Source organism: Ctenopharyngodon idella, chromosome 18 (assembly GCF_019924925.1).
Source record: "Ctenopharyngodon idella isolate HZGC_01 chromosome 18, HZGC01, whole genome shotgun sequence".
In the NCBI taxonomy this organism is placed as follows: domain Eukaryota; kingdom Metazoa; phylum Chordata; class Actinopteri; order Cypriniformes; family Xenocyprididae; genus Ctenopharyngodon; species Ctenopharyngodon idella.
The window spans coordinates 9,007,094-9,029,169 of NC_067237.1; the positions used below are offsets into that span (position 1 = coordinate 9,007,094).

General features: G+C 36.6%; 1 protein-coding gene across 1 annotated transcript in view; it reads right to left on the bottom strand.

Annotated features, from left to right (window-relative positions):
• myo5aa (myosin VAa) overlaps window positions 1–22,076 on the bottom strand; it is a 96,517-nt gene that overhangs the window by 9,513 nt on the left and 64,928 nt on the right. The window contains exons 21-32 of the mRNA XM_051870535.1: window positions 18,473–18,712; window positions 17,349–17,597; window positions 14,471–14,564; window positions 13,783–13,931; window positions 13,519–13,632; window positions 13,192–13,329; window positions 10,803–10,859; window positions 9,466–9,693; window positions 8,852–8,952; window positions 3,889–4,087; window positions 493–586; window positions 223–366 (exon numbers count right to left, since the gene is read on the bottom strand). Coding sequence (XP_051726495.1) covers window positions 223–366; window positions 493–586; window positions 3,889–4,087; window positions 8,852–8,952; window positions 9,466–9,693; window positions 10,803–10,859; window positions 13,192–13,329; window positions 13,519–13,632; window positions 13,783–13,931; window positions 14,471–14,564; window positions 17,349–17,597; window positions 18,473–18,712 — 1,807 coding nt within the window. The remainder of the gene's footprint in view (window positions 1–222; window positions 367–492; window positions 587–3,888; window positions 4,088–8,851; window positions 8,953–9,465; window positions 9,694–10,802; window positions 10,860–13,191; window positions 13,330–13,518; window positions 13,633–13,782; window positions 13,932–14,470; window positions 14,565–17,348; window positions 17,598–18,472; window positions 18,713–22,076) is intronic.

The following is a 22,076-nucleotide window of genomic DNA, read 5'->3' on the forward strand; positions in this document are numbered from 1 at the left end:
TGCTTGTTTGAGACCCTATGCTAGTTTGCGCTGCTCTTGGTAGATTGCATTGGACATAATGGAAATGATTTGGCTGTGTCTGTGTTCTTTAATTTGAGCATTGTCAGTAGATAACCTGCAGAACTTTCCACTCCGATCTGCACTTTTATTGGATTTTATGGGATTTTGCGGTCTATATGCGCTAATTTGCCCTGTTTAGTAAATCTTGCCTTAGTGTCTTACCAAGTATGAGATTTTTGACCAGTTTGAGTTCATCCTCTTTCTTGTATTCCAGCATTCCCTGGAAATCTTTCTCCCTGCGTGGAATGTTTACTGGATGAACAGGCTCATCGGTCGTCTGTCCTGGAGACACGTCCATCTGCCCGCCTACAATACACAGACAAACATCCACACACACAAACATTAAGGCTCATATATATCATGTACATTTAAGTTCCACCGATTTGACATGATTTCTAAACAGGGTCTCTAAACGCAGCCTGTGACACATACCTTCCAGGTCATTGATCTTCTTTGCGAAGACTTTGAGCTGTTTCTTCAGCTTGCGGACAGTCTTGTCCTGTTTCTCCAGCTGCTCCATAAGATCCTGTCACCACAGAGACAAGACATCATCATCAGACAATTGTAGCAACTCTACTGCAACTGAGTCTCTTTGGCAGCAGGGTGAAAAATAGGGTTTATTTAGCGAATCTGGAAAAAGCAGGTCAAACGAGCATCTTTCAGTTCTGCAACAATCTGAAGATATCAGCTGTCTTTCATCTGTCCATGCAACTCATTAAACAGAGAGAAAAAACAGACAAATAGAAACAAAGATGGGTGAATCTCACAAATAAGTGTCACTTTTCACCCCGTCCAAAAAAGAATTTTTTTTTTTTTATATTTTGCTTAATGAAAACAAAGCATATTTTGAAAAATTTAATTTAATTTTTTTATGTTGGGGTGTCATTTTTGCGAGATTCACTTACAAGAGAGAAACATATTAAAATATATTATATATTAAAAAGAAAACATATTAAAAAGTGTGTTGATTCACACTGCTGTGGGTTAAACACACGGTTAGAGTTCAACGCAGCTCAGATTCTGTGCAACACACACTAGTGTCAGTTAGTGTTCAGATACATGCCCACACACACACACACAATCCTACATACAACCATCCTGCGTAACATGCTGATTCTGTAGGCTTTATACTCCTTTGGATCATCAGAGTGAAGCTCCTGTGAATGAAACATCTCCACATCAGATGAGCCCTTACACACCTGATTCAAGTGCACAGTACAGCACTGAAACTAAAATCACACTCCACAGTTTCATGAGTGAGTAAATCTGAAATCATTTAGAATCACATGAAACAAAAGATTCACCAACATATATATCATGTATGTATGCTATTTATGTATTTGGCGACACAGCTTACCCACTGACACATCCTACTCCACTCTCCCCTAAATGTGCTTTCAGCCTATAAAGCTTTCAGCCTAAGTTGAAATCTGCAGTCCTCCCTTGTCAAGCTAATAATTAAAGACCCCATAAAATGGTTTGACAAAAGCAGTTTTCTTTCCTGTGTTGATTTTCTTCCTACTGAAACAGAACACAGCCAACTTGCTACCCCTATCCGGTGGCAGGTGATTAGGGGGAGGGAAATTCTTATTCTAGAATAATAATAATAATAATAATAATAATAAAAAAAAAAAAAAAGGATTTAGCGGTTTTGTGATTGCAAAAATCAATGCAAATACAATCGATCGCCAACTTATTTGCAGCAGCTTGCATTTTTGCCTAATTTCTGCTATTTTTTCCACAAACAAGTTAACCTGAGGGGGGAAGCAATTTTAGCAGTAACACTTTATTTCAATGGTTCACTTTAGACATTCTACTAACTATAAGTAACTTTGCAAGTACATGTTTTTACGTCTCAGTATGTAATATTGTGAATGTTATGCATATGTGTGGTTGCTTGTCTGTTCTACTTTCACTCTCATAGGATTAGTAGAATAAGTAATGTCAATTTATTCTACTAACCCGAACCCTAACTCTAACCTAACAGTCTACTACAGTCTACTAATACTCTAAAAGGAGTTAGTTTACATGTAGTTGCAAAGTTACGTAGTTAGTAGAATGTCTAAAGTGGACTATCAAAATAAAGTGTAACCATATTGGCTAATCAAAACCTGACAAATTATGGTCACATGAAGCATCAACCAGAGTTGGTCAAAAAAGGTACAGGTAATTGTGCTCTGGACCTCATTTACTAAACAAACTTACGACAGAAAAATGGGCATACGGTCGTTTCCACACAAAACATGGCATTTATCAATATGAACGTAAGCAGTGGCTACGATCAAATCTCACGCCAGGTTTCAGCTTGTATAAGTTTTTGAGTTAGAGTGAACTTGTGTGCAGCATTGTAAATCTGGTGGAGAATTGTTATGAGGGCATTTTGACTGGAACAGAACAAATGAAGCCACATATTCATAATTTAAAAATGAGTTGCCAATTGTAAAATATTGTATTGACAGAGTGTCATACAGCCTATCCATAACATTAATAAAGTATTTACTTTTATTAAATGAAAATTAAAATTAAACTTATATAATCATTTATATGTAATAGTGAAACATTAATAATTATCTAATTATATAATTAGGAGTTATATTTATTGGGAAACATCAGTCAGTTAAATATTCAAACCTCAGCTGTTGTTCGATTCATGACATCAATGCTGTCAACTGCAGCAGTGATCTCGCTCCAAACTGCATTTTCTGACTTTCTTTTATTCTGCTTTTCAAGCTTCCAAATAACACAAGCTGGATTGATTGAACTAGTGAGGTCAAAGCTTCAATCTTGAGGTCAGAGGAGTTCCTCTTCTTGGCTGGGTTACGTTTCTCCATGTTGTAAACTTGCAAGGCTTCTGAACCATGAATTTGTAGGGGCGTGATATTAATATGATGATTGTTTTCAGATGCCACGTTTATCGACGTCCAATCTGCCACTGATGCTAATTACTTAAAATGAAAACATGAAATTACCAAAAATAAAAAATTCTCTCATTTACTCATCCTCATGCCGTCCCAGATGCACATGACTTTCTTTCTGCAGATGATTATTTTTTTTTTTTTTTTTTTAGAAACATATAGTTTAAAAAGTATATAGTTTATAGTTTAAAAAGTTTAAAATACTAGTATTTGTCTCACACACCTACCGTTTAATTTCAGAAGTCACTGATTCATCGACTAGGGTTGTATGGATTACCATCATGTTCACTTTATGTGTTTTTTGAAGCATCAACTTTAAGGGGTCTATCCTTGTGCATTATATTAAGATTTCTAAAAACCCACATTTGTGTATATCTGAAGAAAGAATGTCATATACATCTGGGACGGCATGAAGGTTAGTAAATGATGAGAGAATTTTCATTTTTGGTGGATTATCACCTTAAAGACATAATGATTATTGGTGAGTTTCACTAGACCACAATTTTTTAAAACAGCTGCAGCAAATTCAGTCATTTTGGGACATAAAAATCCGAAAAAAAGTTCTGTGAAATCCTGATGGCGGGAAAAAACATCTACACCCATGTGTCAAGAAAATATATCTTACGTTATTGTTTTAAAATGACTTTTGTGCATTTCTCCTAAAGATTCATTTTGTCACCTTACAGGAGAACACTAGCATACAGATGAGCTGAAATCTAACATCCATGAACTAAACACCACAAAACTACATTTATATCTTATGGGGTCTTTAACCTTCACCAGAAATTAAGAAAATAAACTGTTTTAGATTGTGAAGAGCTTTCTGCTGAGGGCTAACATTAATAAACTCATTCTGTATAGGGCAGTGGTTCGCAACCTTTTCATATACTGTCAGGAAAGTGTTTGTACTGACCAGGTTCTCATTGGTGAGGCGCGTGATCTCATGCTGTAGACTGGCCTCGATTCGAGCCTCTGGAGGAAGCTGTAGATTCTGAGCCAACAGCTGCTGTTGACGGTTATTCTCCTCTTTAACACTCTGCAGCTCTCCACGCAAAACCTCCACCTCATTCTCATGAGACCGACGCTGAGCCTGCAACTGAGACTCCAACAACCTATACAGACAGAGAGAGATATTGCCTTTGAGTTGAGCAAATAACCAGAAATGCATTTCTTTATTAGAGAAGCATTAGCTTCTGTTTTTTTGAGATCAAAGAGTTTAAGGAATAGTTCATCCAAAGATGAAAATGTTGTAATTATTTAGTTATACTCGTATAATTATAAACTTGCAAGGAGAAATTCTGAAGAATTTTTATGCAGAACAATGACAATGCACTATAAAATTAGTATATGAAATTTGTATGCTATATTTCCAGGTCATCTGAAGTCATATAATACATAGCCTTGGTTGAGGATCAGATTTAAAAATTATTCACTGTTAATCTTCAAGTTTAAGTTTTAAAATATTGTGCTGATCAGTGTTATTTTAGTATCATTGAGATGCTATTATAGTTTTTAATATTTTAAATTGTTTTATTTATATATAATTTTGGTTAAAGTTTTAGTAATTAGTTTTTTTTTAGTATTTTTGTTATGTTAAATATATCTATATAATTTTTATTTCAGTTTTAGTATTAGTTATTTTAGTACATCGCATTAAAATAAATTAAAATGAGAAATGGCTTGGCTGAAATAAAGTTAATTTTTTATATTTTATTTTAATTTCATTTCATTTCAAGTAATGATTTTTTTTATGGTTTTAGTTTGAGGGGCCGTTTACAGGGCACCGTTTTCAACAAAAAACTGAAAACATTTTATTCGTTTTGGTCGTTTCATTTACACGACAATGGCGTTTTGGGGGTCTGAAAATGCAAACTTCTGAAAACGGGTTTTAAAGTTTTTGAAAACGATACCGTCTCGTGTATAGAACAAAAATGCGAATTTGTGAAAACCGTGACGTCATGCACATGCATATTACATGCTCAGTCTGTAGGCGTGTAGTGTTTCTTTACAAAGTGTCATCGCCAACTACTGGCCTGGAAAGCATTATACAGAGTTTTTTTGGGATCGATTTGACAGCGCTAAGACTTTTCAGTTTTTAGTACATCGTTGTCGTGTAAACATACCCTTAGTTAACTATAATAACCCTAGTGCTGATGTGACACACCAGGTCTGACAATATCGAAGAGACAAATGCCATAGGTTTTCACATGTGCCATAACCAAAAGAGAAACATCTATTAGAATATGCAGAAAGAAGAATGAGATCTGAGAGTGGAGGTTCTCACACAAAGCTATCATATAACTTCAGAAGATTTGGAATATTGCGCACAAGCTGTACAGGCTAGTTTTATGGTACTTGTTTTTGTCCTTTTTGTAACTTGAAAGACACAGTTGTTATGAATTGTCATAAAGGTTTGGAAGAACATTCAGAGCAAGATGCTATGATAAATAATGGCCAACTTTTAATTTTTGACTGAACCATTCCCAACTAAGGCTAGGAAACCTGTCCATTTTTTCTTGCAGTGCATCAGTCAGCATTCAACTCTAGTATTCACTTTCACTTAAACTTTTATTATCTCTCTTTATGGCAGTCGTAATTACATGCTGTTTTAAAATAAGAGTTTTGCAACCCAATCTAACTTTGGTTAGTCCAGTATTAACACTACAGAGAGTTCTGGCAGTTTTTGAAACGATGAAGCACTACTCATACTGTATGTTAAGGAGAACAGTCTGCAGGCACTAGTGTTTAGGAAAGTATAAACAGCACAATGTTAGATGATTATGTCTTTAAAAAGCTGAGGGACCACAATCAGTCTAAAAGCGGAGGATGGAGAGATGAGAAAGCTGAACACTCAGGCTCTCACACATTTCAACATCTCTCTGCTCTTTAACCTGTTTGTTTCCTTTAACCCTTCATAAACCAACCACAGTTCTCCATCCTCATTCAGTTTATGGTAGTCAGGGAATGGGGATCTGATGGGGTGGAACAAAGAAAGAAATGGTAAGAACGAAAAAACAAGGACAAGCAAAAACAAAAAGTGGCAAACTTTGATGTACAGGTTCTTTAAAAGAATTGTTCACCCAATATAGATTAGATGAGAATATATGTGAGAAATGGAACGTAATATAACAAGTGCAACTGAGATTTGAGAGCTGCTTTAAAGAGGAGGGAAAGATTTACAATGGATAATTAACATCTATTCATCACATATTATGGCTTCAGTAAACATGGAATATAGAGTGCGAGTAATGAGGACTACTTTTATGATACTTTTATAGTGTTTTTGTCAGTTTGGAGATACAGTACACAACCCTGTCTCTATTCACTTTCATTGTATGAAAAAAAGTTGCCAGAATATTCTTTAAAAGAGGGGTTCTCTAACTTTTCCACCTAAAACCCTAAAGGGGAACTGCCTCAAAACAATTACATACAGTTTTAAATAATGTAAACATCATCCTTAGTTTATATACCTTAAATATCTTGAAAATGACTCACTTTTACCAATCCAAAATTTTGCCCAGCCTGATCTCAATATTATTTGTACATAACACTTACAAGTACATTTTTGTACATTTGCATATAGGCTTAAACACACAATATGATGGTACTGACAGCATCTAAAATGAAGTTTTTAGACAGTAAGTAATTGGTCACAGGTTTTTCATTTTTGGGTGACTATTCCTTTAAGGGTCTCTGGTTTGGATGATTATTAATAAATATTACGCTGAGTGGATGACATATTTAGGAAAAGAATGAAGTAAAACAGCATGGAATGTAATTAAATAGAACAGAATAAATGATGAAGATGAAATAGGAAGATTGCAAGTGTAATCAACAATTAATTAAAACATTAAAATGTACAAAAGAAATTAGTTTGTCATCCATTCATTTGCATAAAATAGCGGTTTGTCCCCTGGATATGGGTAATAAATGGCATCCAAAGCAGTCAGCCAAAAGCCACATTTGTACGTTCATTCAAATCAAAATGCTTTGCTTACACCACGAGTTCATCATACACTGAGTCACATGATCAAGCGTGGTTGTCGCAGCCTGTCAAACCAAGTGCAAAGCCATCACCCAATGTAATCTAGCTTGCTGAATTTCTTGTTTTGCATCTACTCAGCAGGATTTATAAAGCAACTCTTGCTACTCTAGCTCAGATATCTGTGAATGCATAATGCACACAAAGCTGGAAATCAATTGTTTCTGTCCGTGAAAAAAAATCTTTACCTTTGGACGGACAAAAACTCTGATCAACACACAATGTGATTTTGCAGGTATATTTAGTACAATTGTTCATGAAGATTGCTGCACTGGTATATTATTGTGCTATAATCTATTTCAAATAAACCCTCCTCTAAAGCTACCTAAAGCAAATTTTGTTTGTTTACATTTTCAAAGTGAACTAGCCTATGTATTATTTAAAGGTCATGCCTGTAAATGGACCAGCAAAGCTTTTCTGTATGTTTTCTCATCTATGTATGGGCTCTGGAATGAGGCTGATTTGCTGCTCTGCTCCAAGCTGCACACACATGCAGTAAGAGCGGCCCATCATTCCTGTCCATTTGTTACCTCAACCTGCTCACAAGCTCGTTCACTTCAGTCGGCCTGCGTGTAAACCTGGGTGATCTGTGCAGGACAGAGATGAGCCATCAACAGACAGACAGACAGACAGAATGAAATAGACAGACAGAAGGTCTGATCCTAACAGGTAGGATAGGGTAAACACAGAGGCTTATGAATAAGGTTGTGAAAGCGATAAATCATCATTTCCTCAGTTGGAGATAGATGTTATTCAATGGATGCGTGTGATTAAATCATAGATCAGAACAGAGGTTCTCAAACCAAGAGGCTCAGAGGGGCATGAATAAAGCTGGGTGGTATGATGGTACAATACACCATTTGGGTGTCTGCAAACAGCAATAACGTGTTTTGTGGGTGGAGCCAACCTGGTGGCAGAAAATAACAGTTCTGCAGTAGCAGTCTATGGAATCCACAGAGTAAAAGATTAAAAAGGTCATTTCAAGTTTATATCTCACAATTCTGAGAAGAAAAATCAAAATCGCAAGATATAAACACGTTATTCTGTCTTTTTCTTTTATATCCCACAAATCTATCTTTTCCACCCCTCAGAATTGTGATATAAACTCGCAATTGTGAGTTATAAAGTCCGAATTAAGAGATATAAACTCGCAATTGCAAGATAAAAATGTTATAGGTTTAAATTTTATTTCATGCTGTAACTGTAGGGCTAATACATTATATTCACTATGAACTGCATATGTGAATATCATGTAGACCTATTGTTTACATCAAAATTATGCTATAGACTAATCTTCGCAGGTTTCATCAGTCCAGTCTGTCCATTTAATGCAACTATAAAGCTGTGCACAAAGTTGTGTAGACAGATTTTTTATTTTAATGGGAATGATTTAGTTTTGACATGTGATGCCAAGATGTCTGGTTTACGCAGTGTGATTGATGGTTGTTTACTGGTGCTTAGACACATCACAACGTGCCCCATTAACATATTGAATCCAGCTGATGTGCTGTTTAACCATGACTGTGCAAGTGGGCATATATCGTCTATTGTACAATGGCTTCAAATGTCATGCATCCAGCCATATTTATATTCTATTACTGTTTTGAATATCTTGATTTAACTTTATAGTGATACATCAGAAGTAGTAGCCCTCTGGGAGATGTAAATTAAAGTTTAAGAACCTCTGACGTAAGGCATGAAGACCCACTTCACTATGAGTAAGGCAAAGAACAGACTTTACACAACATATATATGAGATGTAATGGATTCCATGATTTGTGATTCAGCATGTGACTGACTGATTGTGAAAGAAATGTAAAGAGAAGCAATGCACCTGTTGGTATCTTTGAGACCCATGTAGGCCTGGGAGATCTCCTTGGCATCAGTCAGCTTCTGCACATCCTCAATGTATGGCAAAGGTTCAGTCATGGTTGCCTAAACACACATAGAAGGTTCACATTCTCATGTAAGTTATAAATCACTGCATACATCAACTAACTGTGACTTGTATCATCAGACACATCACAAGAACCATTTCTCATTCACTTCATTCTCAGTTAACAAAAGTGACGTTTGAAGTTGTAAAGGTAACATTGAGTGCTTGCGCTTTTCAGATAAATTAACTGACGAATGGACTGCAAACTGTTAATGTTTGAAAATGTCTTCCACAACACTGAACAACAGCAAAAGGTAGCATTTTAGTGACCAAAAAGAAGATGAAGTGATGTAAATAATTGTTCTGCTGTCTGACCAACATACCTTTTCATCCTGACGTGAGTGCAAAACAGGACAAAAAGGAGAGATGAAGTTAGAAATGTTAACAAGTCTTATGAAGAGAAGAATGTTAGTGACCGATATTAATGCACAAAAACTAGGGTGTCTACATGTTTAGAAAGATCTGGAAATCCTGATGTTTTTGATCTAAGAATGAAAGGCTTTGTGCCTGACCTTGTGTTGCATGGCCTCTTTCTGACTGACGAGTTGAGAGCGCAGGATGAGCACCTCTTCCTTCCGCACCTCCAGCTCCTCGTTGGAGGAGTTCAGCTGATCCAGCAGGACCGTGTACGCAGGAGAACCCGGAGCAGCGGATCCAGCCTCAGCGCTGCCTCTCAAAGACTGACGCATCTCATTCAAATGATGTTTGAGCTTCTTATTCTCAGACTCCAACTCCTGACGCTGAAGACACAAAAGAGAGACAGAGAGAGAGAGAGAGAGAGAGAGAGAGAGAGAGAGAGAGAGAGAGAGAGAGAGAGAATTCAGAATTATCAATACAAACATTTATACATGCAAAAAACATAATATTTCTATATAATATAATATACTGCTTTAACTTCCTCATTTCAGAAGTACTGAAATGTTTCTATTGTACTGGACAATTTTTTTTCTAATTGTAGCTATAGTATCTATAGCAGCAAGAAGGTGTTTCAACACAACTGTATTTTCATAAGTAGTGGCCAGGGACTGTATTAAATATATATATATATATATATATATATATATTTTTTTTTTTTTTTTTAAATGATGACATAAATTTGCCTGAAATTTCTTTGTACATTTATCATTATAGAATGCTACTCTTATAAAGTGAGAAAAAAAAAAAAAAGATTTTTGGACTTATTGAGTCACTGACACAACAGTGACTGTGCTGCACATATTTCATGTCAATATAATTACTAATTCAATTATAGAATTAAAAAAAAACGTGTACAGTTAGCTTCAGAAAATAATTTCATATTAAATACATGTTCATTATCACTTAATACTTGTGTAATTATACAACAGGTAACTTAGGGTATTAAACTTTAATTTACTTATTGTTATTATTTATCAAAATTTAATCTAAAAATTTTTTTTTAAATATTTAAGTAGCTATAGAAAATGTGCAACAATAGTGAACATTAATATTACTGTATTAGAATATCATACATGCCATATTGAAATGTCCAATACAAAGGACATTAAAAATATACGTACTGGGTTTTAAAATGTAATATGAAGAAATTAACAATTTTCATAACTAAAGCTCAGGACAGGTAAAAATCATCATTCTATATAACTAAAATGAAATTTATTTATTTTTGCTATGAAGAACTTCATAAACAGAAGTAAGCAATGTGTGTTTGGAGAGATTTCAGAAAGTTTCATGAATTTTACAAACAGCTTTCCAAATTAAAACAACTCTAAAACTGCAGAATGAAGTTATATATATATATATATATATATATATATATATATATATATTATAATAATGAGAAGATAATGTGTGAGTGTGTGTGTTGGTTTACCTTGAGAGATTCATACTCCAGCTCAGCGCTACGAGCTTTCTTATGTTCCTCATCATCCTGGCCAACAAGAAAACACATTTCAATTACAGTAACACAGTGTGTATGTAAAATTATATACATGTATGTAAGTTTGGGTTTACTTAGCTATACATTAAAAACATAATATTAAAGTTAAAAAGACTGTAAAAATGCTAAAGTAATTGTAGGTTCTCTTACTATATATGCTGAAAAACTAAAATATATCTAATGGGACATTTCATGTGAAATGTACAGTTTTTGGAAGTGAAAACGTACAAGCCATTTTATAATTTACAGTGAAAAACTGTAAACCGTAAACATTATATGAGTTAATGAAATGTGTTTTTATTGTACATTTAAAGGGTTAGTTCACCCAAAAATGAAAATAATGTCATTAATTACTGACCCTCATGTCGTTCTACACCCGTAAGACCTTCGTTCATCTTTGGAACACAAATTAAGATATTTTTGATGAAATCCGATGACTCAGTGAGGCCTGCATTGCCAGCAATGCTACTTCCTCTCTCAAGATCCATCAAGGTACTAAAAACATATTTAAATCAGTTCATGTGAGTATAGTGGTTCTATCTTAATATTATAAAGCGACGAGAATACTTTTTGTCCGCCAAAAAAACAAAATAACAACTTTTTAACAATATCTAGTGATGGCCAATTTCAAAACACTGCTTCATGAAGCTTCAGAGCTTTACGAATCGAATCAGTGAAGTCAAAAGTCAAAGTCACATGATTTCAGCATTTTGGTGGTTTGATACGCAATCCAAATCACTGATTTGACACAAAAGATTCGTAAAGCTCCGAAGCAAAAAATATTCTCGTCACTTTATAATATGAAGGTAGAACCACTGTAGTCACATGAACTGATTTAAATGTTTTTAGTACCTTTATGGATCTTGAGAGAGGAAGTACCATTGCTGGCAATGGAGGCCTCACTGAGCCATCGGATTTCATCAAAAATATCTTAATTTGTGTTCCGAAGATGAACGAAGGTCTTAGGGGTGTAGAACGACATGAGGGTGAGTAATATAATGACAGAATTTTCATTTTTGGGTGAACTAACCCTTTAAGTCCAACGAGTAAAATCCTGTATACATGACAAAAAGGTCTCCAGAATTTAAGTAATGTCACTCCTGGCGCAAAAATTCAAGCAGCTTGGCTTTGTTTGATAGCTTGTGACCTTGCATCTTCCTTATGATCACATTCCTGAGGATTTCAATGGGTTTCAGGTCTGGAGTTTGGGTTGGCCATGACAGGGTCTTGATCTGGTGGTCCTCCATCTACACCTTTATTGGCCTGGCTGTGGGAAAAACCAATCCTTTGAGTTTGGGAACATTGTCAGAGCAGAAGGAAGCAAGTTTTTCTGTCCAATTCCAGCCTTACTGAAGAACCTCTAGATCATCACCAATCCTCCACCAAATTTCACAGTGGGTGTGAGAGTGGGTTATAGGTACACGTCTCTGTCTAACAATAAGAGGAATAGGTGTTGAGCAAAACTGAAAACTGGACTCATCAGAGAAGATCAGAATTAGGCAGATCCATCTTTGTGAAGGACGCATGACTTGCTTCCTTCTGCTCTGACAATGTTCCCCAACTCAAAGGATTGGTTTTTCCCACAGGACAATGCTCCAATCTACAAAGCCAGGCCAATAAAGGCACTGATGGAGCACCACCAAATCAAGACCCTGTCACGGCCAGCCCAAACTCCAGATCTGAAACCCATTTAAAACATCTGGAATGTGGAAGGTGGAGAGGAAGATGGAAGGTCACAAGCCATCAAACAAAGCCAAGCTACTTGAATTTTTGTGCCAGAAGTGGCATAAAATCACCCAACAACAATGTAAAAGACTAGAAGAGAGCATGCATGAAAGCTGGAAATCAGGATTATTCCACAAAATACTGATTTCTGAACTCTTCCTAAGTTAAAGCATTAGTATCGTGTTGTTAAAAATAAATAAATTTGTTTTCTTTGCATTATTCAATGTCTGAAAACATGGCATGTTTTTGTTATTTTGACCAGTTGTTATTTTCTGCAAACATTTCTGCCGAAAATATTTTCTCTAAATGACAATTTTTTTATTTGAAATTTGGATGAAATGTTGTCAGCAGTTTATAGAATAAAACAAAAATGAAACACATACATATAAATAGTAAATCCAGAGAAACTGGTCTCTTAATTTTTTCCAGAGCTGTATATATATTCTTTTATATTTAACTTTGAATAAAAACATTAATGGTATGCCCTTATTTAGAAAGCAAAGTAAATGTATATGTGTGTGTGTGTGTGTGTGTGTGTGTGTGTGTGTGAGAGTGTGTGTGTGTGAGAGAGAGTGTGTGTGTGTGAGAGTGTGTGTACCCTAGCTCTAGCCCGCTGAAACTGCTCTTCTCTCCGGTCGAGTTCGTTCTGCAGTGACTGTTTTTCTTGCTCTAGTTCGGATACTCTCTTCTGTAGCTTCAGGAACAGGGACATGTCCAGTATGGCCTTGGAAACATCCTGGGGAGAGAATAAAACACATCCCATAATTATACACACAATATGTGTCATTTTATGTTTTACTCCTAGGATCTTTAAAAGGCAAAAAGCCAAAGAATTGTAATGTCAGAAAATTAATTAGTAAACTGGCCTAAAATGGATTTTAAACAACTGAGTAATATGAATGATCTAAATGATTTCTGCCCTCACCTCCCCTCCGCGGGACCCTTCCTCGGATTCGGCGAACTCTGAGTTGTAGGTACATTCTGATTCGTTGCTGCTGTGTGTGGAATCTGTGCGCCTGTGACCAGGTTTTGGAACATTCTAGAAGAAAGAAAGTATCCATCAGAGGACTGGAGGCTTTTAATGAAACGAGTGTGCTGAATCTGATGCTAAAATCAGCTTAATTGTTTAGAAAACCTATTGATTAGTTGATTTTTAAGTTTGGTATTCCATATATGATTGTGTCCTCACCACGGCGAGTGTGATCTCCTCCTTCAAATCGTCGTATTTCTCCTCTAGTCGAAGGTGTTCGGTAAGGAGGTTCTGGTAGCGAGACCGTTCCTCGTTTAAATCGTTTTCTAGCTGCTGGGTTTCCTCCTTCAGAGCCCTCTGCATTTTCTCTATAAAACACATACATGTAAAACACCATTCACACACATTCCCAAAGAAAAGTCAACCAATATTTAATAACCCAATCATCTGACTGCAGACTGACTCATGATGTTGACACTGTAACAGGACAAGGACGAGCATCGTGTTAGAAAAGCACACAAAGAAATGACAGACGCTGTTTGTAAAGGATTTGTATTTGTTTTTTGATCTGAGTGTACACTAGGTATAGCAGAGTGTCAGATGTTTTTACAATATATTTCATTTAATTTGTTTCTTTAAATTATCAGAATAGTATATTTTCTGACAATTTTAATGTGCTGTTTATTTGGCCATTAATTTTATTTTGGCCATTAAAGTTGTTTCACACCAGCTCCTCATGTCAGAAGTGAGTATGAGAACGCTAAAACAGATATTTTAATAGAATGTCTGATTTAAACTTCAATAGATTTGGCACAATGATGATATGCAGTAATACAATTGTTTGTTTGAACAATTATTTTGCACTATGCCTCAAAAATGTTCACAGTGACTAACGTTTTTGCTTTACCTGTCCACTGCTGGCCTTGTTCCTGGATCATTCGGTTGAGGTCGTTTTTCTCGTTCTTCAGCAGGTGGTTTTGCTCCTTTAGTTCTGAGATCATCTGTCACAAACATTAAACAAACACAATCAGTCGTCTGCATGACATTTTAGTCTTTAAAGATTATATGAAAAATAAACTATTTGGTAATCTGTATTGTGTCATAGATGCTTGTATTGAACTGGGGACACTGATTTAACTGCTGAGAAACATTCATTTACTCAACACACGTTCAATATCGTATTACTGTGGCTTTGCGAATCGCTCTATTCCTCTACTGTACGACCCTAAAACTAAAACTACTACTAAACCACTAACATTTGTGCGGAGCGCTAGTCTCTATCTCTCTCTCACCTGTGTGAATGTACAGGTCTCGTCTCTTCCCAGGTTTAAAGCAGTGTGCAGGTCTCTCTAATCCCTGAACATGGAGATACACAGAGTATATCTGTGTCTTTAGATGGCTCTTCAATCTAGGAGGACTGTCTAAAAGCAGGGGAATGTGTGGGTAACCTGTGGGTCTAACTTTACTTTTTTGAGGATCTATTGTGGAGACTTTGCTAATGCAACTAGAATTTGCATATGTAATGCCGCACCATCAATGAAGTTTTGTAAGAACAATCAACGCATGTCGGAGAAACAGATCAAACACACACTTTTATAAATGATTAATTTATATATAAGACATACACTAATAACTTGGAAGATAAGACATTTTTAACTGGTAATTATTCTGTTAAACTAATTTGCAAAGTTTTTGTAAATCACTCAATGGTATGGGAGAACTTTAGGACAATTTGGAACCATGAATGAAGTGCGGTACATTTAATTAATCACTTTTTTTAATCAGTTAATTGACATGAGCCATCCAAATAAACTGACTTCTGGAACACTACTGAGTAATGAATCAAATGAATCAGTTTTATGAATCAGTTCATTGAAAGGAGCCATTCAAATGAACCCTCTTTAAAGGAACACCACTGAGAGACGACTCAAATGCATCAATGAATCAGATTTTTGAATCAGTTCACTGACATAAGCTGTCTGAATGAATTGACTTCCAGGGCTGCGTTTAACTCCACTTTTATACATACAGTGCACTTCCCTAAGTACTTCCCCTTGGGGGAGTCCCAGTCGCTATTTTGAAATGCGTTCAACTTCGTCAAGTGGGCGAGGGAAGTTTTATGAAGATGTGAAAAAAAAAAAATCAATTTGGAACAATTTGTGAACACAGAATTCATTCTCTTCCATGTCTATTTGTACTTGAACGGACACATACACAAAAAATTATGTGAACGTGAACGTAAACAATTGAAAAAGAAAACAGACGTGCATGATTATATTGGATTCACGCATTAGGTCTTAAAGTGACAACAGCCTAATATTCCTGCCTATCTCAGAGGTCGTGTTAACTAAAATTTTTTTTAGCAGTGACGGAAGAAATCTGAAGCCCATCCGTCATTTTGACAGATTACTGAGGCTGCTGTAGCTTGTAAATGTAATTCCCACCCCTGTCCAGTTGGTGGTGAGTGCGCTCCAGTGTGTCTGCAGAGCGCGAGATCAGTCTCCAGAATAAAATGATGCATTTGATTACACACAGACAAGCACCCAGTTTAAGTCCATTTTATAATAATAAAGTTATAATAAGTTATAATAAAAACTTGCGTAATTAAGTTTATAATCCAGCTTGTTTTGTTTTAATTGGTTCGTTTTGTTATTTTTCTTGTTGACTTTATGGTCAACGAATGGGTTTTCTGAGATATAATGTTACATGACATTACATGACATTGTTTGCAACACTGACTGAACTGACGATTTCGGTAAGCTACTGTGTCTTTCAACATATTTTCTGATTTTCATTCATTTTTATTTCGTTCTGTAAAGAGGAAAGGATGATCGCGTTCACTCATGATCCGTGACAAGTGTTCAAGATGAAAACTGAAAAGTGACGCAGTCTTTGTTCAACTTTCTTTTCATAATATAAATAAATGCATGGCCTAGGCCTATTTACTTATCCTGTAAGCTCGTGAATAAAAAGTGAAAATGTGGACGAAATCAGAAGCTATAAATGTCTTATCATTAAAATATAAAAATTAAAATGACGGGTAATAATTGATTATGACAGATTTTTTGTCAGATTATGACGGTGCGAAAGTCTAATGCAAACTCTGAGATATATATATATATAAAAATCTTTATTCTATAGCATTTATCTATGCTTGTAATTTGTTTATGATTTTCTATGCAGAGTCACCAATGATATTGGAGTTATTTTGACATTTAATAGCATAGCATAATACTTTTAGCTACCTTAAGCTGACTGATATTTTTTTTTATTTTTTTTTTTTTTTTTAACACAGTTACAGTTTATTGTATTTATCATTTTTGTGTAATTTTATTATATCTTCTCCAACAGCCCAAGCATACATACATGGCCAAAGAATGGTCTGCAAAACAAATTAATAAGGAAACTGTAAAACTGTAAATAAATAATAAATCAGCTCCATTGCAGATTCCAACTGATCAACTGCTTAGCCATTACATTTAAAACCATTGCAAGGGTTCCGTCAGTAGTGGGCACTCAATGTAAGCAATGACATACATCTGAGTGAACGAGATGGATGGAAGTTATAAAATGGTGATAAAGAAATGGACTTGAACGCAGCCCAGGACTGGGTAATGACTCATTGCATCAATGAATCAGTTCGTTTTCAGTTCATTGAAATTAATGACACAAATGAACTGATTTGCTAAGTGAATGACCCTCAGTTTTTTGAAAAGCGCTTTGAAGACCGCACCAGTGCAGGCACATCACAGCTGCACAAAAATACAAAAGTGAACCAGCAGCACCTGTTCCATCTCGTCCTGGTAGGTTTTTGCCCATTCCTCGATGGCTTTCTTTTCCTTCTGGGTGTTCTTCAGGTCTTTGCGCAGCCGCTCCAGCTCCTCCAGAAGAGTTGTAACTTTGTTAGCGTTGTTTTTGGCATCCTCTTCTGCTCCTCGCAGACGGGTGACTTCCACACGCAGACGCTCAGACTCTGCAGCATGGCTGATCTCTAGACCATTCAAACGCTCGCTGAGAGCACGGTTGTCCTTGTTCTAGAGTGAAACCAAAACAGAACATCAATTAATTGTATTTAATTAAGTATTTTTTGGGAATTTTTATTTTTTAATTTAGAGTAATTTTATCTCTTACTCATTTTAGATCATAACATTGTTTTGTTTTGCATTCTTTTTGTTTTGTCATGTTTCTTTCTAACTTTAAAAAGAATACGGAACCCAATGTCCCATTAAAATTCCCTTTCAACATTGATTAAGACTTTTAAACTCCACTGTATAAAACCTTCAATCTGACATTGAACCTATATTGCACTTTTTCATCTTTATGATGATAAACTTTCTAAGTGACATTAGAATCAGTACATTACACTGACAGCTACATAAACAGCTAAACTTAGACAACAATTCTGCACAGGGAAGCCCAGATCTAAATGATGTGATCATACCCAGTTTACACACTATGACTTATTTTAAAGGAACTAAAAGCAGCAAGAATCAAATTAACACTGACATCTTAGTCAATATGAAAGCATGCTTGTAACCCAGTTTTCTTCCATAACCTGATGTTTTTGTGACTGAATTATGATTCACAGAATAAAAGTGTCTACATGACAGCTGGTTGGATGGAAGGAAGCTAAAAAAGTAAGAGGGCGAAAGTTGTTTCATGGGCAGAACAAGCTATTACATTTTATGAAAGATTATGATGACAAACTTTTTTTACGGAATAAAGTGCACTGATGCACAAGAAGACCAGGAACGAGCATTAAGATTTCATATTGACTTTAGAAAACCCTCCAGAGTTTTAAGCTGAACAGACAAAAGAGTTAATTTTGTTTTGCTACTCAGGAATCATATTAACTGATCTACTGAATGAGGCACAATAAGCCACAGCATCTCAGTGTGAAGTGTGGTACCTGTTCATCTATCCTGCGCTGCAACTGCATGATCTTGTTCTCCATGCCGATGTTGAGTTTCTTGAAGTGTTCGACCGAGCGTGCCTCGATCTTGAGTTTCTTGAGTTCCCGCTTGGCTCGCATGCGGCGGATGCAGCACTGCAGGTACACGATGGCTCTGAGCGATCGCTTGTACCACTGCCGCGCCAACCAGCCACGGACCATCTTTTGAATGATGATGGCCTTATGCTCACGCAGAAGCTAAACAAACACACAGCAACACATGATTAGCAGGAAAAAACAAAACAAATATATAAATGGAAATAATGGAAAGTAATAGCGATCATTCCAGTGACGGCGCAGTGAAATGTTCTCTAATAGCTTTTCTCTCTCACACCTTCTGTCTTTTTAATTTGCAGATATTACACATCCTGCCTCGATAATCCACTGCTGATCAACAGAGCTCTGATGGCAGGAAAATAGAGGAGTGAGAGACAGTCAGTAATAATACAGCCGCAGCTGCTGTGGTCCATCAGTGGGACAGTCCCTACACTGGAACAACCTGCTGCCTGTGAGATCACATGGCCAAACACACTGCTAAGGAGACATGAGGTCATCACAACACTGTGCTACTTCATCCTCTTCTAGAGACTTCAAAAACTCCAACCAGTGACTAGCAAGCCAGCAAAACACTAGATGGAACATAAAGAATTTGTAGGAAAGATCTCAGAACAAATTTACTTTTTTTTTTTTTTTTTTTACTGGAAGGTGCTCTTCGCAACCTAATAGTCAAGAGTGGAGACAACCACATTAAATGGGTCCTATATTATGCTCAATTACAGGTTCAGAATTTTGTTTTCAGGGGTCTACTACGTTTACGTCATTTAATGTTCTAAAAACTCATTTTTCTTATAATTTACTTTGTTGCAGCACCTATTTTTCACCCTCTGTCTGAACGCTCTGTTTTAGTTTTGGTTTCTTTAAAACCTGCCTTCCGAAAAGCACAGCCTGCTCTGATTGGTCAGCCGGCCTCAGTCTGTTGTAATTGGTCTACAAAAATATTAAGCTGCAAAAACTTACTGACCCCAAACTTTTGAGCAGTAATGTAAATTGAAATGTATTTTAGAATCAGTCACTTAGAAACACTGCTTTCTGTTTAAACCACTCTGACTGCACCTTTAACCCCATTCAGTTCCCTAGGGGTGTAGTTAACAGCTTCCACTGGTCATGTGTCCAATGCCTGAAATAATTTACTGGTTTCTAGTGTGTTAATTATAAACCAACCTGCCAGCATCATATGTTACCCTGATGAATGTCAGTACATAACCAAGCCTGTTTAAATGTTACAGCAATAACAAAACTAAATTACAAATGCAAAGGTGCATGTAAATAAAAGTGCAATATTGAGAAAAGAAGAGTTAGGAGTGTACTCTAGGGCTGTCAAATTAAAATTTAAATATAGAATATTAGTCAAATTTAAAATAAAAATCCACATTCCAATGCAAAAACTGTGCATTTGAATTTTAGGTGTGCATCAGGCAGCCTTATCAATGGCGCATGAGAACAGACAATGATGTGAAAGTCATTGTTGCGTTTTAATGTTTTTGTTAGCCTATCCATTTGAGCTCACCAGAAGTGGCGCTGCTGTGTTGTCCATTCAAAACACTGCAGAAATAGAGAAGCTCAATGTGGAGAATATCTAGGTTATGTCAAAACCACAACCAAGCCGCTCACACATAACACATTTTCTGCGCTGCTTTTCCATTGTGCGCTAGACGGACATCTTTGACCATTGCATTTGCGTCTCGCACAAGAGATCCGCATGTTTTAGAAAGCCATGTAAGGTTAAAGGTGCAGTAGGTGATCTAGGAAATGCTAACGTTAGCCTGCTAGCATTGAAAGCATATGATTCCACCAATTTGCCACTTGTCTGCCACCTGATGTCACCTGATGGAGTTTGGGTTCCTTGCCGCTGTCGCCTCTGGCTTGCTTAGTTGGGGACACTTGACTTGACATTTTGATATTCAACAGTGCTTTTGATCTGCCTGCATTGACACTATTCTTTAAGAGCTGCTGTGCAGCCAAACAATGTACCAGTTATCAATGTAAAGCTGCTTTGACACAATCTACATTGTAAAAAGCGCTATATAAATAAAGGTGACTTGACTTGACTTCCACCCTCTCTTCAAATCACCGTCCAAAGCCACTCCTCCTCCAAAACACATGAAAGCGCACACACACAGCTGCTCTCATCAAAGCGTCACAAGAGACGGCGATAAAAACTAACTCATGTCTCAAAGCACATAGCATTACAATAATAATGAATGTAAACAACTTAGAGAGCTTGTACCTGACTGCTGCAGATTAAATTCGGTGTTGATACTGTTGACATGGAAACGCATAATTCCGAGTCTGACTGAACAGCTCTGGTTAGAATGTTACGGGTTGCCATTTCTTAATTATGTTAGTTGTGGCGTGAACGCAGCATAACCACGTTGTTTTGATTCGGTAGGAACTGTAAAAGGTGGCTGCTGTTTGTTTGCAGTGCTCCATGACCGACGTCTGTCTGTAATCTGAAGGAATGTAAAAACATACGCTGACAGGCAGGTAGGACATCGTATTATTTCATTCGGACCGAATATAAAGGGCCCTGTCATACACCTGGCTCAATGCGGCACCAGGCACGACGCAAGTGTTTTTTGCTAGTTTCAGCCTGACGCAGTTATCATTTTCACGTCCTGTGCCACGCTGTTTAAATAGCAAATGCATTTGCGCCCATTTGTGCACTCATGGGCGTGCTGGTCTGAAAATGAGGTGTGTTCAGGCGCGTTGTTGGTGTGTTGCTACTTTGAGGCAACTGAAATAGACTGCACCATTGACCAACTGAAACCTGGTCTAAAGTCAAATGCGCAATATTTATTTATTTTTTGTTATTTAAAGAGTGTGTTAGTAATATGCGCCTATAGGCGGGAGCACAACGTGTGTACACTCTGCTTATTACACACACAGGGACGCGCAGCAGCACACAAACATGCCAAATATAAAAAATAAAAGTATACAATGTAAAAGATTATTATTGTGTGCATAAAGATAAAAATGCTTTGGTGGAATCCGGCTTTGCCCATAGATGGTCTGCTCGTGCGCTTTAACCTTGCGCACCAGCAGATCCGTTTCCTCACTAGAGAAGTATTCAGTTTTTACGCTTGCAAATTTCGCCATGTAAATAGTGAATCCGCCATGGCGCAAGTGCAACTGGCTTTTAAAAAGAATGGAAGATGAGGCTCTGACTGGTTTATTGCACGTTACGCTCAAAACACATCCATTACTCAATAAGAAAATAGGGACAACCCTTTTAGACCATGCGCCGGTCACGCAGACCATTTTTTCCATCGTTAAACTAGCAAAAGTAGATTCGGACACGCCCTAAGAGCACTTGCGCCGTGTGCTTTAGACCATGTGCTTAGATTGTTCAAATAGGGCCCAAAGATTGGATTTTATGGTCCTATGACTTCCACAGACGATATATATTTATAAAAATACAATTAGACCGTTTAACATAATGACTGCTATCAGGATATGAGACTTTCAACCAGTATAACATTTTTTTTTTTTTCTGTAGAGAATC